Genomic DNA, 20,589 nt, shown 5'->3' on the forward strand with positions numbered 1-20,589 from the left:
TGGATGATCCAGAAGAAGATTGGGAGAATGTCATATGGTCAGATGAAACCAAAATATAACTTTTTGGTAAAAACTCAACTCGTTGTGTTTGGAGGACAAAGAATGCTGAGTTGCATCCAAAGAACACCATACCTACTCTGAAGCATGGGGGTGGAAACATCGTGCTTTGGGGCTGTTTTTCTGCAAAGGGACCAGGACGACTGATCCGTGTAAAGGAAAGAATGAATGGGGCCATGTATCGTGAGATATTGAGGGAAAACCTCCTTCCATCAGCAAAGGTATTGAAGATGAAACGTGGCTGAGTCTTTCAGCATGACAATGATCCCAAACACACCGCCCGGGAAACGAAGGAGTGGCTTCGTAAGAAGCATTTCAAGGTCCTGGAGTGGCCTAGCCAGTCTCCAGATCTCAACCCCATAGAACATCTTTGGAGGGAGTTGAAAGTCCGTGTTTCCCAGCAACAGCCCCAAAACATCACTGCTCTAGAGGAGATCTGCATAAAGGAATGGGCCAAAATTCCAGCAACACTGTGTGAACCTTGTGAAGACTTACAGAAAACGTTTGACCTCTGTCATTGCCAACAAAGGGTATATAACAAAATATTGAGAGAATTTTGTTATTGACCAAATACTTATTTTCCACCATAATTTGCAAATAAATTAATTAAAAATCCTACAATGTGATTTTCTGGATTTTTTTTCTCATTTTGTCTGTCATAGTTGAAGTGTACCTATGATAAATTACAGGCCTCTCTCATATTTTTAAGTGGGAGAACTTGCACAATTGGTGGCTGACTAAATACTTTTTTGCCCCACTGTATGTATGTGTGTATATATATATATATATATATATATATACACACTGAATATAACAAACATTAGGAACACCTTCCTAATATTAAGTTGCAACTTGCACCCCCCTCTTTAACCCTCAGAACAGCCTCAATTCGTCAGGGCTTGAACTCTACAAGGTATGCTGGCCCATGTTGACTCCAATGCTTCCCACAGTTGTGTCAAGTTGGCTGGATCTCCTTTGGGTGGTGGACCATTCTTGATATACACAGGAACTGTTGAGCGTGAAAACTCCAGCAGCGTTGCAGTTGACACAAAACGGCACGCCTGGCACCTACTAACATTCCTTGTTCGAAGGCACTTCACTCTTTTGTCTTGCCCGTTCACCCTCTGAATGGCACACATACCCAATCCGTCTCGAGGATTAAAAATCCTTCTTAAACCTGTCTCCTCCCCTTCATCTACACTGATTGAAGTGAATTTAACAAGTGACATCAACAAGGGATCACAGCTTTTACCTAGATTCACCTAGTCAGTCTACGTCAAGGAAAGAGCTGGTGTTCTTAATATTTTGTACACTCTGTATATATACACTTTTTTAGTTATTTTCTTCAGCGCTTTTCATATTAAATGAATTATTATTATGTTTCATCCATATCATTCTTGACATTGTCCCCTACATTGTCCCCTACGTCAGTCAAATAGCAACACAGCGATGCACACAGTTGGGGTGTAAGGTAGTTGTTAAATTTAGTTTTTATTACATCTTACACAGTGTTTCTGGTGCCCAGCATGGTGGGGCATGGCATTGTTTACAGTGCAAAAAAAGGTCCATGTCGCACATCAGAGACTGGCACCATCGTTGTACACAGGGCAGGTCAGGGGTCATGGGGGTTAGGCTACACAACTCTGAGATATGTGCTTGTCCATTCAGTAGTATCTCCATACAAGGCTAGCCTTCAGCAACTAACATGCACTGCAAAACAATATATAGCTTAAAATTGTCTCACATCACGGAACTGTTCTTCCGCTATTTTCTTTATTTTTAATTTCCATGCACCACATTACAGAAACATTTTAGTAACGTATTGCTTAGGCTACTGGAGGGATATAATTATAATAAGTTATTGTTACTAGTAGTTTGACTACTTGGTGTAGAGATATTAATTAACAATACAGTAAACATTGTTGTCACTGGTCAGTAGGGGACACACCCTCTCTTTCAGCCAATGAGAGGTTGGAGTATGTAGTATAGAGAAGACAAAGTACAGGGACTTTCAATGGTGGTATCAATCTCATTGTTACAAAAATCTGTACATTTACAAAGAGTATAGAAACAAAAGGTTTGAAAAGTATGTGACACCCTATGTCTCTGATAATGTGCCCTAGCTACACACACACTGTCACTGGCAAATTGACTGATTTATTGAAAGAAAAGCAAAAACTGAAACAAAAATACACCCTACGTTCTTGGAGTTTCAAGCTACAGTATCTTTAAACACTTCATGAGTGAGGGGAAGGGAGGCGGGTTGGAAGGGGATGGAGGGGGTGTGGTTAGGTGGAAAGAGGAGTGGTTTATAAGGGGGCTGAAATGTCCTCAGCACAGAGCACCAGTGCTAGCTCTGTCCTGTACAGCTTTCCCCCGTCTGATAGCGCCATAATGGCGGTCTTATATGTGGGGATTTTGTTGACTTCCAGCACCTGTCGGAGACAAGAAACAGATGCAGACATCCAACTTGTCATTTTCATCCCTTGACTTTTACAGATTTGACATTGACCCTACTTTTTCATTTCAAAATCCCCTGCGGCTATGAGATGGTTGCTGGGCCAAAGCTTAGCTCATAAAGATGACACAAAATATTTGCACAAGAAAAGAGGAGTAGGCTCTACACGCAGGTCACATATGGCTTTGATATATTGACATCCAGAAAAGTATTTTTAAAGTCAGCTGTCAGAGAGAGAGGAAGAGAGAGAGAGTAACAGACAGAGTGACAGACAGAGAGAGTGACAGACAGACAGAGAGACAGACAGACTGAGAGAGAGAGAAAGAGAGAGAGAGTGACAGACAGAGAGAGTGACAGACAGACAGACAGACAGACAGAGAGACAGACAGACCGAGAGAGAGAGAGACAGAGAGAGAGAGTGACAGACAGAGAGAGTGACAGACAGACAGAGAGACAGACAGACCGAGAGAGAGAAAGAGAGAGAGAGTGACAGACAGAGAGAGAGACAGACAGACCGAGAGAGAGAGAGAGACAGAGAGAGAGAGTGACAGACAGAGAGAGTGACAGACAGACAGAGAGACAGACAGACCGAGAGAGAGAGACAGAGAGACAGAGAGAGACAGACAGACTGAGAGAGAGAGAGAGAGAGACCACAAAATTAGGTGGAAACTGAGCTGCACTTCCTAACCTCCTGCCCAATGTATGACCATATTAGAGACACATATTTCCCTCAGATTACACAGATCCACAAAGAATTCGAAAACAAACCCAATTTTGATAAACTCCCATATCTACTGGGTGAAATTCCACAGTGTGCCATCACAACAGCAAGATGTGTGACCTGTTGCCACAAGAAAAGGGCAACCAGTGACGAACAAACACCATTGTAAATACAAACCATATTTATGCTTATTTATTTTCCCTTGTGTACTTTAACCATTTGTACATTGTTACAACACTGTATATATACATAATATGACATTTGTAATGTCTTTATTGTTTTGAAACTTCTGTATGTGTAATGTTTACTGTTAATTTTTATTGTTTATTTCACTTTTGTATATTATCTACCTCACTTGCTTCGGCAATGTTAACACGTTTCCCATGCCAATAAAGCCCCTTGAATTGAATTGACAGAGAGAGAGACAGAGACAGAGAGATTGGATATCTGTCCAGTTCTAAGCATGCGCTCATGAGTTTGTTTGAAGAGGTATTGTGATTGTCCTCAGGCCAATCATATCACCACAGGCAACAGAAGAGGCCCTCTGTGATATTTGAAGTCTCAATGAAAAACTAAAATATTTGTGTGGACTGTTCAGACCTAGATTCAATCAGATCCAGCGTTAACCATTGAAAGCTGACACCCGCATAGCTGGTGTTTCAGCGGTGTGGGTTTATTACTAATTCAACTTGGCGCATCCAATGACAATGTCCGCGATAAGTATAACGCCGGGAGCTGCTAAATGATTTGAGAGCTCCAATGCAGTTACACCTCAGACATCGCCTACATAAAAACAATGAGACTGGTATGCAGTTCTTGATTATCGCGGGTTAAGGCTGGAACTGATTGAATCTTGCCATTAGTCTCCGCTCTTCTCCATCAATTAAACAGAATGGAAACCCACCTTCTTGTTCTTCTCACACAAATCTTTGAGGAGGGCATCCAGCTCATTCTCATCCATATAGCCGTTCTCATCCTGACAGACAGAGAAGGACAGAGAGAGAGAGAGGGAGAAAGACAGAGAGAGACACACAAGAAACACAATGTCACACCATTTAGCCCGCCTTTGGGTTTGGTTTGGTATGCAGTGTCAACATGATACCACGCTGCATCTCACAAGACAGATCTCAGTAAACAAACAAAACAATAAGCCTAATGAACAGATGTGTATATTTGAACAGCCTGTTCATGGGCCCTTATGATATTTGCTCGTATTTTCTATTCATGAATTTGAACGGTTTGTTTTTGGTCATCTTTGTACTGGCTCGTGTTCCCTGAAAGCAATATTATAATATGATAACCACATCGCTGATACCTTTACAAGGATATCGCTATCCACTTTAGGGGAGTTCTCTGTGTGTCCAACTCCATTCAGAGCAAAAGAAATACTGTACCTAGTCTAGCAATCAATCCTCTATGTTGGCAACAAGAGCACCATCATCAGGAACCATGTGGGACAGTAGGTGCCAACATGGCACTTCTAACAATCTAAATCTTTAGACCAGGTTCTATGGTCGAAGACTAAAACAAATGGAAAAGCATGATCAGCCAGCCAGCCACTCAGATTAATTGTCCTGTAATGCTCTACAGGCAGACGAAAGAAGGTGTTGTCATTTGCTGCCCCAATTACTTGTCTGTCACATATCTGCAAGGCCCAGAGCGCCACCCTCCCTGCCTCCTTGTCTGTCTGCCCGCCTCCCTGTCTGTTTGCCTGTCTGCCTCCATGCCTGCCTGCCTGCCACCCTGCCTGCCTGCCTGTCTGCCTGCTACCCTGCCTGCCCGCATGTGCAACATGAACCTGCCAGTGAATATGGATTACAGGCGCTGCCACGGGAGAGAAGGTATGGGCCGACCTGCTCCAGAGACAGTCATACATTATAGGGGGAGAGAGGGTGGGGTAAATGGGGATGGGGGAAGAGAGAGAGCGAGAGAGAGGAAGAGTGATGGTGGCAGGGGGGGACCATGCACTGTATCCATTGTGCATACAAATAAGGGCAATAGGAAGGGAAATTGGTAGATAGACAGAGAGAGAGAGAGCAAGAGCAAGAAAGAGAAGGAGAGATAGATAAAGAGGATAAGAGAGAAAGATTGAGGGAGTGCATCCCAGGAGAGCAGCAATTTCCTAGACTAGCACTTTCTGAAGCACTTTCTGTCCTGGTTCATACTGTCTTGAGAGGCATTGAAACATTCAAAAAGCCGTAACAGAGAGTGATTCTTATTTTTTGGAAAATGGTGTATAATGACAATGTATTATTGGAACGTACCTGATCGTATAACTCAAAGATCTTGTTGAACTCTCTTCTCACCATTTTCACATTCTGTAACAGAAAGACAGGAGGGAGAAGGAGAGGGAGAGGAGACAATTGAGTCAAGGTCAATCTGATTTTCCGATTCCATCTCGGATTTACTCTGGGAATAACCACTAACCTGAAACTTGAGTAGAAAGTTCTCCTCGTCCGGTAGCAGCCTGTTGAAAAAATACACACATTGTTCAGGTCATATACAGCACAATGTGTAGACAGATATATCATTCATATCACACAGGACAAAACTCCATAAGCAGACCTTGCCATTTCTGCCAAACACAACTTCCCATCGTGGTTTGAGTCAAATATTTTGAGCTGGAAGAGAAAAATAAATAAACGAATTAAAGCAATACAAAACAGAAAATGAAGGACTACACTGTACAGAGCTATTTGTTGTAGCCATTTAGCTACACTGTTCTTAAAGTTGTTGCGGAGGCTAGCTGCATAAGTATAAACTATATTCTTACTGTGGTATGTGTATACTCGTCTAACTTCTTTTCGTCATATGGTTTCTTAGCCTTCTGAAGCAGATCTTTCAAAAAGTTCTGGAAATGAAGCAAAAGCAGAAAGATCAGTTTGACAACAACGCCTGCTATAGCAGACACATTTGAACTGCATTGCTGTCCGGGATGTACAGTCAGGTCCAAAAATTTTGGCACCGTTGATAAAGATGATCAAAAAAGACTGTATAAAATAAACAATACAAATACTGAGCTACGGTGTCTTCAGAAAGTATTCATACCCCTTGACTTATTCCACATTGTGTTGTGTTATAACCTGAATTCAAAACGTATTCAATGGAGAAAAATGTTCTCACCCTTCTAAACACAATACCCCATAATGACAAAGTGAAAACGTGGTTTTAGAAAGTTTAGCAAATGTATTAAAAATGAAATACACAAATACCTAATTTACATAAGTATTCACAACCCTTTTCTATGACACTCTAAATTGAGCTCAGGTGCATCCAATTTCCTTTGATCGTCCTTGAGATGTCGCTACAACTTGATTGGAGTCTACCTGTGGCCAATTCAATTGTTTGGACATGATTTAGAAACAACCACCCCTGTCTATATAAGGTCATACAGTTGACAGTGCATGTCAGAGCAGAAGCTATACCATGAAGTCCAAGGAACTGTCTGTAGAGCTCTGAGTTATACTTGTGATGAGGCATATATCTGGGGAAGGGTATAAAACAATTTCTAAAGTGTTCAAAGTTTCCAAGAGCACAGTGGTCTCCATCATTGGGAAATGTAAAAAAATATGGACCTACCCAAACTCTGCCTAGAGCCGGCCGCCCGACCAAACTGACCAACCGGGCAAGAAGGACCTTAGTCAGGGAGGTGACCAAGAACCCAATGGCCACTCTGACAGAACTACAGAGTTCTTTGGCTGAGATGGGAGAACCTACCAGAAGGACAACAGTCTCTACAACATTTCACCAATATGAGCTTCATGGTAGAGTGGCCAGACGGAAGCCATTCCTGAGAGAAATACACATGATATCACGCTTGGAGTTTGCCAAAAGCCACATGAAAGCCACATCATTGAATCCCTTTGAAAATCTGCGGAAAGACTTGAAGATTGCTATTAGCCGTCGCTCCCCATCTAACTTAACATAGCTTGAGAAAATCTGCAAGGATGAATGGGAGGAAATCCCCTAATCCAGATGTGCAAAGCTGATGCAGACATACCCAAGACGACTCAAAGCTGTCATCACCGCCAAAGATGCTTCTACAAAGTAATGACTCAGGCATGTAAATATATATGTAAATTAGATATTTCTGTATTTTATTTTCAATAAATTTGCAAAAATGTCTAAACTTCTTATATCTTTGTCATTATGCGGTGTTGTGTATGTAGATGGGTGAGGAAAAGAAATCTATGTAATCAATTATGAATTCAGGCTGTAACGCAACAAAATGTGGAAAACTCAAGGGGTATGAATACTTTCTGAAGGCACTGTATATTGTATGCTCAACAAAAACAAAAATGAAATTATTTTATACTAATACAGTTGCTTTTTTTCCACAAGAAGATAGAGGTCAAAATTATTGGCACCCCTGTTTTCAATACCTCACCTTGCGAGGATAATGGCACTGAGCCTTTTTCAAAAATGTTTTATGGATTGAAGAATACATTGGAAAGCATCTTAGACCCGTTCTTCATACAGATCCATGATATCCTTCATCTGTGCTTATGGACCTATTCAATTCAAACCACAGGTTTTGAATGTGGTTCAAGTCTGGAGACTGAGATGGCCATTGCAAAATGTAGATTTTTTTTGTGGTCAACTAACCATTTCTTTGTGGATTTTGATGTGTGGTTGGGGTTATTGTCTTGCTGGAAGATCCAAGTTTCAGCCTCCTGGCAGACACAACCAGGTTTTTGGCTAAAATGTCCTGGTACTGGGTAAAGTTCATGGTGATATTGACCTTAACAAGGGCCCCAGGACCAGAGGAAGCAAAATAGCCCTATAACAAAAAAACATTAAGCGCTATGATGAAACTGGCTTTCATGAGGACAACCACAGGAAAGGAAGACCCAGCGTAATCTCTGCTGCAGAGGATTAGTTCATTAAGAGTTACCAGCCTCAGAAATGGGCAATTAACTGCACCTCAGATTGCAGCCCAAATTTATGCTTCACAGAGTTCAAGTAACAGACACATCTCAACATCAACTGTTCAGAGGAGACTGCGTGAATCAGGCCTTCATGATCGAATTGCTGCAAAGAAACCACTACTAAAGGATACCAATAAGAAGAAGAGACTTGCTTAGGCCAAGAAACACTAGCAATGAACATTAGACTGGTGGAAATCTGTCCTTTGGTCTGATGAGTCCAAATTTGAGATTTTTGGTTCCAAACACCATGTCTTTGTGAGACGCGGAGTAGAGGAACGGATGATCTCCGCATGTGTGGTTCCCACCGTGAAGCATGGAGGAGGAGGAGGTGGGTGTGATGGTGTGTGGGTGCTTTGCAGGTGACACGGTTTGTGATTGATTTAGAATTCAAGGCACACTTAACCAGCATGGCTACCACAGCCATCCCATCTGGTTTGAGCTTAGTGGGACTATCATTTGTTTTTCAAAAGGACAATGACCCAAAACACACCCCCAGGCTGTGTAAGGGCAACTTGACCAAGGAGAGTGATGGAGTGCCGCATCAGATGACCTGGCCTCCAGAATCACCTGACCTCAACCCAATTGAGATGGTTTGGGATGAGTTGGACTGCAGAGTGACGGAAAAGCAGCCAACAAGTGCTCAGCATATGTGGGAACTCAAGACTGTTGGAAAAGCATTCCAGGTCACCTGCGAGAATGCCAATTGTGTGCAAAGCTGTCATCATGGCAAAGAGTGGCTATTTCGAAGAATCTCAAATATAAAATATATTTTGATTTGTTTAACACTTTTTTGGGGACTCCATGATTCCATATGTGTTATTTCATAGTTTTGATGTCTTCACTATTATTCTACAATGTAGAAAATAGTAAAAATAAAGAAAAACCCTTGAATGGATAGGTGTGTCCATACTTTTGACTGGTACTGTATATGAGTCAAACTTTGGTATTGGGGTTATTAAGACAGACAAAACTCCCCCGAGACTCGTATAAAATGCTCAATTACCAAAATTATTTACAATAAAAAAAGGATTTCAAGTTACAGTCCAGATGAGCCTTGACCTCAGAGGCTCCTTGTGAGCCTATATCCCCTTAATGAAATAGAGAGGACAATGAAACAGTTCATCAAGATACAAATTGGGAGGCAAGTTACAGTCCAGCATTGCTCACCTTCAGCTCATCTGCTTCAATGTAGCCACTATGGTCGGCATCATAACATCGCCAAGCCTGGAATGAGACAATGAGTGAAATAGGGGTTTGTATCATCAATGAGGAGAGAATAGTTAAATCGGTTAAAAACTATATTTATGTCAAGAGCCACTTGAAAACATTTAAAATAGATAATATTGGTTAATAGAAAAATACCTGCATAAATTCCGCACAAGACTTCAACTGTTGCCGGAAAAATAACAAGAAGTTCTCCTCTGTGGGCAATATTTGTACTAGCTGTGACACAGAGAAAAGAAGAACATATATAAGAGATAACACTGTATTGTCCTGAAACATGCTTACATTGGTTCAACATCCCATTTATTTTTAACAGTAGATCAGTGGCAAAGAATGGCACCATGTGACAGTTTAGCCACAACCCACTGGGCACAGACGTTATTTAAACGTCTAATTTTGATTTACGTTTGGTTGAGAATTCAACGTGAAAACAACAAAAAAATGTCACTAGGTCATTGGATTTAGGTTAAAGTTGGGTGAAAAAAAAGACTAAATTCCCTTATGTTGATTACTTGTTTCAAATCCAATCAGTTTTCCACATTGATTCAATGTCATCATTGTGACGTACTGCGGACAAGCCACCAGGGGGAGTCTTGTCGAGGCCTTGTGACAGACAGAGGGGCTGATTGCTCACCAGCCATACGGGTCCCATAAAGCTTCCAGGAGGCCAGCACATGGGAGGGTTGCTACTGGACAGGGCAAGTCTGAGAACGTGGTCAGACCAGGGTTGACATTTACGCAGTATCAGCTTGGCCGAGTTGATAGCTCAGTTTGTTCAGGCACAACAAGTGCAACAGGGCATTCAGGAACGAATGCTGGAAGAACAGCGTCTACAGAATGTCCACCTGCTGAAGGACGTCAGGAAGCTGCGCGGACAAACGCAGACCGAATCGCATCCCAATCAGTTTTTAATTAAACTAACAGAGGATGACGACCTCCCTCTGCACGTTTGAAAGGACAGCACTCCGGGAAGGTTGGCCCAAGGTGAATTTGACGAGTCTGCTGGCCCCTTTCCTGTCCGGAGATGCCCAAAAGGCGTATTATGAACTCAACACCGAACAGGTGGCTAACTACAACTGTCTCAAGAGGGAGGTACTCAGCCGCCACGGGTACAGCCTGGCCCGTCGGGCCCAACTGGTCCACGACTGGAGGTTTGTGGCCGAAGCTTCCCTCACGAGCCCAGATAAGCGACCTACTGTGTATCATCAGGGCATGGCTCCTAACCGACATAGCCACCCTCCATGTAATCGACAAAGTTGTCATAAATCGCTTCTTAAGGGTGCTACCTCACATGAAGAGGGCGACAAACCTACGCGCCCAGACCTTGGAGAACATCTTGTGAGCTGTGGAGACACACCAGAATACAGAGGCCCTGCTGAAAGGGATGCAGGTCAAGTCCGGGAGCTGTCGGGGGGGAAAGAAGGATGACCCCACCACCGTACTCCCCAATCCGACAGTCAGCCGGGCTAAAGGAATGCAGACCCCCGGAGAGACAGCCGGGTGAGAATTGACCCGCTGCCAAAAAACCCAGGAAGATGAAGAATGAAGGAGATGTTTTGAGTGTGTCGCCCGGGAACACCTCGCATGCAATTGCCCTTTTCAAGAGGGGTTGATGCCATCAGCGGGCCCTGGAGATGAGTTGGGCCATGCAGTAAACTATTCTCATCTCATGTTGTGCCCACAGTGAACTACCCATGGTGCCGGTGAAAGTCAATGGTCACGACACACACGCTTTGTTCGATTCTGGGAGTGTGGTAATGCTGTGTCAGTCTCCTGTGTCCACGGCGACATTTAACCGGAAAGGCAGTATTAGACCAGGCAGGCCACCATCGTGACGCCACAAGGAAGCTGTCAGATGGGTGCTGTACCTGAGTTACCAGTGCCCCTCCTTTTGGGACTAGATTGTTCACTGTTCTCGGCAATGCGGAGGCACGAGCTGAGAAAAAGAGAATGAGCTGGCGACCGACGAGAGCGGGGACAGACCGTCACCTGCACGGCCCGGAAGCAAGCAGTTGCCAACCCCGTGTCTACGGACCCGGAGTTGGGGGTTTGAGAGGGTGCTAGAACCAACCTCGCCTGGTGAACAACCGGAGGAGGAGCCCATGCTTCCCCTCTTCAACTTCCAGTGGGAGGATCCGGACTTGAAAGCCTCCGCGGCCCGAGTGATAGCGGTGGATGGCCAGCTTGTTCTGGGGGTGAGTGACTGGCGATACCCCCATTTCCAAATAAAAAATAACCTGTTGTATCAGGTGTCCCATGAACAAGGGGTACTTCGAGAGGTGCTGTTGCTGCCCCGCTGGTATGTCGGAACCATTCTTCAGCTGGCCCACACCCATTTGTTGGGGGCGCACCTGGGAATTGAGAAGACCCGGAAACGCCTGGTTCCACTGACCCGCGATGAGGTAGGCCGTGGAAGGCTACTGCCGCAGCTGCCCCGAGTGTCAAATCACCTCACCAAAAGCACACTTCTGGAACCCGCTGGTTCCACTACCGAGTGGAACCAGCGGAGTGCCGTTTGAATGCATTGCCATGGATATAGTGGGCCCCCTGGTAAAAATGGCCTGAGGACACCGGTACATCCTGGTAATAGTAGATTATGCCACCGTTGTCCCGAGGCCATTCCCCTACGGGAGGTGTGGGAAGCCTAGCCGACCCCCTTACGCAGTGTGGTGGAACACGTAAAGACGATGAGGGAGCAGATGACAGGCATATGGCCAGTGGTAAGGGAACATATGGCGAAGGCCCAGTGCGCCCAAGCCAAGGTTTACAATCGGGGTACCCAGCCCAGAGAGTTCCATGTGGGTGAGAAGGTGCTAGTTTTAATCCCCAATGCAGAAAGTAAGTTCTTGGCAACAAGGCACGGTATGAGATGACGGAGAAGCTGGGACCCGTAAATTACCTCGGCAGCCAGGGAGATGGCACCACGAACAGATTTACCACGTGAACCTATTGAAGAGGTGACACGTGAGGACAGCCTTGGCTGTGTTGTGGTCGAAACTCAGGACGTCGACGGGGCTAGTGGTGGTCTCGAGCAATGAGGACCTCGGGCCGGCCCAGAAGCAAGCACTCCGGGAGCTCATCGATCGGAACACGGACATGTTTTCCGAGGGTAGACAAGCTCATTGACCATTTGGGAAAGGTCCAGTACATGGAGCCCAGCCCACGTTCCAGGGCCTGATGAACCAAGTCCTCCGACCCCACCAACAGTACGCAGTGGCCTGTTTGGATGACATCATCATCCACAGCCAAGGTTGGGAAGAGCAGCTGACGTGTCTCCAGGCGGTCCTGGACGTGCTCATTCAAGCGAATCACAAGAAATACAAGCTGGGGATCGATAAGGTGGAGTACCTGGGGTATTTGATCGGACATGTGAACATCAAGCCCCAGAAGAAGAAGGTCCAGCCGGTTTGTGATTGGCCCATGCCCCAAGACACAGGTCAAGTCCTTCCTGGGGCTAGCAGGATACTATAACTGGTTTTAATCTCCAATTTTGCGGCTATGGCCCTTACCAATCTGACCACCGCCCGCCTCCCAAAAACAATGAAGTGGTTGGATGAGGCCGAAGCGGCGTTCAGGTGCCTGAAGGAAGTCCTGTGCTCTCATCCAATTCTCGTGAAGAGGGATTTCCAGGTACCGATGCTGGTGCAGACGGATGCCTGCGACACAGGACTAGGGGACATCCTGTCCCAGGTACACGGTGGGGAGGAACACTCCATCATGTACATAACCCGGAATTTGATACCCCGAGAAAACAAGGTTTTGAATGTTAAGAAAGAGTGTCTAGCGGTGAAGTGGGAGCTAGACACTCTTAAGTATTACCTGTTGGGCACCCACTTCACCCTGATCACGGACCATGATCCCCTGGTCTGGATGGCCAGGGGAAAGGACACAAATGATTGAGTCATCAGTTGATTCTTGTGTGGCGTACTGCGGACAACCCACCAGGGGGAGACTCGTCGAGGCCTGGTGACAGCCGGAGTCTACATCACACGGTGGTGGCTCCCTCTGCTGGACGTGCCAGGTATCAACGGGTCCTCCGGTCAGGACTAATTGGGGCTGATTGAGGCTGGTGAGCAATCAGACCCTGATTGAGGATGGTGAGTAATCAAGGGGCTGTTTGCTCACCAGCAGTATGGGGCCCATGAAGCTTCCAGGAGGGCAGCACATGGGAGGGTTGGAGGTAGTGAGAGATCGCTACCGGCTCGGTGTTCTACCCCAGAGGAGACAGCATTCCCCGGAGCCCAGAAGACGGTAATCTGGAAGAGGTCTCCTGAAGGAGACCGGTTTCTTTACTTTTTCTTTGTTTTAAATAAACACCCTTGAAACTGAGGTATCACACTTGTGTCTGTCTGATCTGTGTGAACGTCTTGATCAAACCCCCTGGTCTGCCACATCATTTATTTATATTTTTTTTAAATAACATGAAACAATATTGATTCTACCAGTTTTTGCCCAGTTAGCAAACCCAGCTGGCTGCTTAGAAATGCATTGTAAATCGGGTTTGAGACCCAGCCTAAACTTTCAGACTACTCCCGCTAGACTATCCATCAGACAGCTGCAATATAACCATTCCGGGGGCATTGAAACACCCCATGACAAAAATGTGTTTTCATACAGGACTCCTGTTCTTCCATCATGCTCCTGGAGAATCCAATCTAAACGGCAATCTCATATTCCAAACACAATAGATGTTATTTCCACTTTCAAATTATGTCTTACCTCTATTTATGTGTAATCATTGTGTGTGCATTGGTGCATTTGTGTACAGCTGAATGACCCTGTCAGGACCCTGTCTGTCAGCTAAAGCTTCAGAGTATCCATCTATAGCAGAGATATGAATCCCCTTGACCCCGCATGGCTAAAGTGACTGTCTTTTAAAATTATATTTGAACACCTTTCATAGAGGGAGAAGCCCCATCTAAACCTGTCAGTGTTTCAAGATCCAGTGTCCCTGAAAGTCCCAAATTCTAGGTGGGTCTTAACCTACTGTGTGTGTATACTGCATCATGAGTTTATGTAGACTCTCACCTCAACAATTCCAATTTTGGCATCTGTATTTTTCTCATATTCCTGTACAAAAGCCTTCATTTGGTCTGTAAGCTCCTATGAGAGAGAAAATTTGTGTCAATTAATTGCAGTAGCTTCTGCCTTGAATAATTACACACAAATCAACATATAAACATATAATTAGTTAACAACGAAACTAAATAGGTATTCGCACATCCTTATAACAGGTAATTATGTTTTATGCAGGGAAGCGTTTAGTTTGAAATACAAGCACTGATAACATGAGAGGGCTCAGTAAATCTCCTCAAATATCTGGAAAGGCTATTTAGTAGGCACCTGGTGCCGTGAAAGACCTTGTATACCTTGTGTCCTCACAAACACCATTTAACATGATAAGTAGACGGCCATGTTATCCAATCTGAATTAGATTAGGAGCGAGTGTTGTATTCTTCACCCATCAGAGCACAATTCTAATAGAGTTTTGGCACTGGTCAGTCCATGTCACTGCACGCATACAGACGGCCACGCGATGCATTGATTATGCATGTACGGAGGGGCCCAACCAGCTCTCAAAGTCTCACGTCAGAATTAAACGTTGATCCATGTTTCTCAAATGGCAAATTTCGAGGTTGTTTAAAATATAAAGTTAAGTATTTAAGGCTAAGTTTAGGCATTAACTCTGAATTTTTATGGTTAGGCTTAAGTTCAGGCATTTATTCAACATTCTTAAGGTTAGGCAGTAACTCTGAATGGTTAGGTTTTGGGATATGATTAAAACAAAATATAAAAAACAACATTCTATCGCTAGATTAGAACTTGCAACCTTTCGAATCAGATGCTTACGCCCATCTGCCATTCCCGTTCACAACGCCCTAGCAAAACCCAAACCTACTTGAAGGTAACAGCTCTCACTGTTGCCCCTAGAGGCTGGTTCCACGTCATCTCCCGACGTCCTCAGACATTGATGGACGTCAAATACTGACTTGTATCACAGTTGACCTGGCTGCACAGCCAGCCAGCTACTGATGTAATGCCTGGTGTGGAGGGACAGAGATCTCCACTGACACGTTCAGTTTAATTGAATCGAGTTGACAAGGCACTGATACTGTCAGGTACTTTCATAGAAGCATACGAAGTGCCACAAGAGAATGCTAAAATAAGTTATAATAGAAGATGCTTAAAGGTCCAATGCAGCCATTTTATCTCAATAGCAAATGATTTATGGATAACAATTAAGTAGCTTACTGTGATTGTTTTCCATCAAAATGGTCAAAAAGAAACAAAAACAGCTTCTTAGCAATTTTCACATTATTATTCCAACCTTATAGTGTGGGAATATATATAAAACATAGGAAAATCTAGTTTTTGACTACACACTGGGCCTTTAACGGCAGCCATTTGAGATTGTCTATGTTGGGACTGGAAGTGTTACATGTGACAATGTGATACTGTAGATATTGTATGATGTGTAACACTTAAAGGGTAGCACTTATCTGCTACATGACCTTGCAGTAGGCCTGTTGAAGTGGGCTTTATTGCATGCGTAGTGAATTGCGTTCTTGTGTTGCATATTTGTGTAAGGCTTAGGCTTTATGCTGCAAATTGAGCATTGCTGTAAAAGATGGACATGGCCTTTACTATGATCACTCATTCCCATTGTGTCGATGGTAAAAGTAAATGAGTTAGATAGATGTAAAAAAGAAAAAAAAAACTAGATTAAATTTGATATCCAAGGATAAAATATCAATATATCTTACACCTCGACCACACCTATACCATCATTGCGCAAAATGGTACGCAGCATCATCTGGATAGGTGTTCAACAAAAGTTTAACATTCACCTTCTACTACCATTTCTGTCAAGTCGTCTACGCATACAGTTTGACGCATACAGTTTGGATAAATCCAACGTATGCACCACACAGAACGCACTGCAAATGCCTCTGCAACGCAATGCTGCAAGGCAAACTCAGCGTTCCATTGGAAATGAATGTACTTCTGCTGTACCAAAATGCAATGACGCTATCGGTGAGATTGAGGCGTTAGTACTATATGTTTTTATGAGAACATCAGAAGTACCTTAGTACTGACTAATGTCTGTTTTATAGAGCCTTTCTATAGTAGGAATATAAACAGATAGACTTTTAGATTTGCATTTAATCTCCAATACACAATCAATAAAAGCAATCCATTGCTTCAAGAACAATGTGAACCATATCCTGAGATGCTATAAACAAATATCTGTAAATCCCAGTACCACACCAGCGCTGACCAAATATGTTCCAAATATATGACCATTATCATTTCATAATTTTCCTTTCAGAGAAACTGGCACAAGAGGTTAACTCTAGAGAAGAAGACCACCTTGCATACTCACTGGAGAGAAAAGTGTACACGTAGAAAGTAGGCAATACGTAGCAACATGTAGAAAGTAGGCAATATTCTAACATTGGGCTTGTCTTTCGGGGTAAAATGATTATGTTGTATGAAAGGAAGATGTACTACGAGTGAACTCTTCTTCTAGTCTATGTGTGTGTCCATTGAGTAGGCGGCCATCTTTGGAAGCCATCCTTATCGACTATCCAACGTCAAGTGACTCTGCAAATGTTAAAGTGCATGTTTGATTGAATTCCATGGAATTTCAAAGTAAGAGGACCCTGAGCCAATCAACACACTGCATGCGCTGTGCAGTCAAAACCAATCATTGATCTCTGTATTGATCTCTATGATGATGATGCCCATGCAAAATGTTGAAACCATCTATGGCATCTCTCTGCATAAGGTGGTGTCAGATATGCTAATAACTCCAATTCTACTTCAAATGCACTTCAATGGTGTTTTCTCACTGGCCATTGATTGGGCAGTTGTAAATGGGCACTTAATTTGATGGTAAATGCTGTGATTTTCCATAATCAACTCCCCAACGTGCTCTCTCCCCATAGAGTAAATCAAAAGATGTTTTCAGTGTCTGGCAAATGTTGAACCATTACTCCTGTTTAAAGATCTGGGATTGAGTGCCAAATGGCTTGCTCTATAGAGGCTTGGCTAATTGCTTATACACAGAATGGGAAATAAGTGTTTAACCTTTCCCAAATGCAAAGTAGGAAAGTGCACTGCAGTGCTGTTTGTCACTGAGCAATGGGTGACTCAATCCAATTCAGACCCCAAAATGCTGAGTTAAGACTCAAATAAAAATACCAATGTCAAATAACAAGGTCAGAATAGAAAACAGAATTTTCCAAAACTGCTTTTTCCGCACCGGGGCTTACAGTTGAGCAAGGTGGAAATGTGGGAAATACATCCATCAACCCATCAATCTGATGCAACAGGAATATGGGGTTGTTCCATGTCTTTCAGGCATGGAAAGACATGGAATATTGGTAGACCAGACATGTACTTGACACCTCATAACTAGTCATAATGTATTAATCAATGACATTTGACCCTTCGCTAAGCCCCGCCCCAGAATTCTGGGCAACTAATCATAGCACTCCAATGGATAGCAACTGTCTCGAGTACTACACCTCAAGGAAGCTCATGTTTGAAACACATAAAAGCCAGTGAGGGCTGTGAGAAAACCTGAGTTCTTTAAATAAAATACATGTTTTAAATGGCTAGACAATGGAATAGTGCACCAGTGGCACTTCTCATTCCAAAGCCTGTTTATGGAGTATTTTTAGAATCCAAAATTATACTTCTGTTACATTGTTTGGTAGTTCATCTGGTTAGCTATTTCTCATGCTCATTGACCATCAAACGTTGTTAATGCTAGCTCGCTTGCCACTAAATATAACTTGTTTTCTCGAAATGTATGTTAGCTAGCTAAGTTAGCCATGTTATAATACAACTCCAATCTGCTGTCGACATCAGGATATGATTTGAGAGCACTACTTTGCTCCAAAAGAGGTCAGTATGCTTTGACTGCATGCTGACAGTGAATTCAGAGCCATAGATGCATTGGCTAGCCAGACTACAAATATAATTTTACCAGGTTCCAGTGAAGCAATTGTAATAACAATCCACTACAACATACCAGAGAATTTCTTGATTAGCAAGCGGTAGTCAGTGTATAATTTCATTGTGTATGAAAAACACAGTTTGAGATCATTGTGAGGAGATTTCGCCAGTGGTTAGAAGGGGGAGTTGTGCTTCCAGGGAAAATGTTGTCCGTGGTTACAACAGTAACCAAGGGGGGTGGGGCTTAGCGAAGGGTCAATTAAGAACAACCAGTTTCACAATATCATGACAGTACTTTAAAATGGAAGCTCAGTGAAGCGTTACATGAAATGCACCACACACACACACACACACACACACACACACACACACACACACGCGCGCACACGCACAAGCACACACACGCACACACCCCCACACACACACACACACATGCGCACCCAAAATGTTTTAACTTGAAGCTTTCAACTGTGGCACCACCAGTAGCCTAATCAACCACCCATTGGTTTCACAATGTCAATATGTCTGGCCTACTGTATGACCTATCTGATGAAGGTAATTGGAATGAGTCACACCAAACACATTTAAATACTAGATACAGTTCAGTTTGAGAAGACAATTAGATATCAGGCCCACTGCCAATACATTCATGTTTTAAGTTTAAAACATTTAAAATAATTCAGTTTACTTACAAGTCCTGCCTGTTTTCGAGCTTGCTGAAGTTCTTTTATAAAACTCTGCAACTCCTTCCCTTCAATATATCCATTACCTGCAAGAAGTAAGCACCAAATCAATCAAAGACATGCGTAAAGTAGCCTACATTAAGTTTAAGAACATTACGCACAGGATCAAATCCATAATTTGCCGTTTCATGACAGCTGTATGACTGAACTTCCATTTTAGTGCCTAAACCTATCACCATATTATAATAATATTTTCCAGTCATTTAGGGTTTTGTAAATATTGAAAATGTCGCTATAAAATGTCAATGGATAAAGTTGAGAGAACAAATATCAGTCTTGACAGCTAAATCGAGTTTTTCATTCAATATACTATAGGCTACTACATATTTTCGAAAACCCGCTAAAAAGCGCAAATGTCCATGAGGGTCTTTGGTGCAAAACTTCCCAAAAATATTTTACTTCAGTGCCATCTCCATGAATAATCCACAATATTAAAGAATAAGTTACCATCGTTATCATAATGGTGAAAAATATCCAGGAACTGTGATGCAGAGATCTCTACTCCTTGCAGGTAAGCGTTTGCCATGTCGCGGGTTAGGTTTGGGGACCGGAGCGCGTACCAGATAGCTGCACTGGCCGAGGATATGCTATGAATGAGACGCTTTGATTAGTCGGTGCCCGGTATTTAAAGGGAGCACTATCACGCTAATCTTTCACTGTCGCCCCCCCCTTCCCCGACGTCGGGAAACTAGCCACCTCCTCTCCTCCCGCCGCAGGAATAACGGGAGCTCAGCAGCACGTTGACGCGCGCCAGGGGGCACGGAGATGTGAGATCCATTTAAATGAGCACCCGCTTTTCGTGCTTTTCATTTCCCCCTCCAGATATACACTCTATCACACAAAAGTGTAGAAGTTGTTCAACCAAAAAATAGCTCAACCCCCCTCTTCTTTATTCTGGCATTTAAGGGCCATCCAAGGGCTCTTTATGAAATAAAACCCATAAATGGATTATGGAGTAGCAAAAGACTTATGCAAAGTTACATAATCTTCAAAAAAGAATGAAAGGACAGAAAGGATATTTTGAAATGCGAATTGCTGGCTGGACCCTCCATGATAGTTGGGCTGACTCAACTCCTTATCTAACTATGGAGATTTAGGATTCTGTTTCTTACTTTTACATTTCTCTTACACCATTGGCTTTTGTATTGGGTGGTGCCACTCATTAGAGAAGACTGGTGACTGCTGCCTCATAATGTGTGTTTACAGGGAAATGGGACACACATAGTCCACACAATCAATAACAATTCAGTGCACGAGGTGGCTTTGGGAGATGGGGAAATGGAATAGAATAAAGTGAAGATATTACCTTCAATAACCGATATTGTGAGTGACAAGAGAAAAATTGAACTTCGATATGGATGGCAGTGGCCAATGAATGCTATGGAGAGTCAGTGTACCCCTGCATATAAATGCAGCACAGGTCTATGACTTGTATGGCTTCAAACAACATTGTATCGCAAAGTTACTTCTATATGAACGTACTATGAAGAGGTT

At 43.3% G+C, this 20,589-nt stretch overlaps 1 protein-coding gene across 2 annotated transcripts; it reads right to left on the bottom strand.

Annotated features, from left to right (window-relative positions):
* Window positions 1-1,528: 1,528 nt before the first annotated feature.
* On the bottom strand, window positions 1,529-19,703 carry LOC135523096 (calbindin-like). 2 transcript variants are annotated; one of them, XM_064949823.1, is made up of 11 exons: window positions 19,543-19,703; window positions 19,045-19,121; window positions 14,417-14,491; window positions 9,527-9,607; window positions 9,332-9,388; window positions 6,010-6,087; window positions 5,802-5,857; window positions 5,664-5,703; window positions 5,501-5,554; window positions 4,141-4,212; window positions 1,529-2,492 (listed from the first exon to the last, which is right to left on the bottom strand). In XM_064949823.1, exons 1-11 carry the CDS (start codon window positions 19,619-19,621, stop codon window positions 2,367-2,369), a joined length of 795 nt encoding a protein of 264 aa, XP_064805895.1. In that variant the 5' UTR covers window positions 19,622-19,703; the 3' UTR covers window positions 1,529-2,366. The 2 variants fall into 2 exon arrangements, with proteins under 2 accessions (XP_064805895.1, XP_064805896.1); XM_064949824.1 differs by lacking the exon at window positions 14,417-14,491.
* Window positions 19,704-20,589: the final 886 nt, after the last annotated feature.

This window comes from Oncorhynchus masou, chromosome 30 (genome assembly GCF_036934945.1).
Source record: "Oncorhynchus masou masou isolate Uvic2021 chromosome 30, UVic_Omas_1.1, whole genome shotgun sequence".
Taxonomy (NCBI): Eukaryota; Metazoa; Chordata; class Actinopteri; order Salmoniformes; family Salmonidae; genus Oncorhynchus; species Oncorhynchus masou.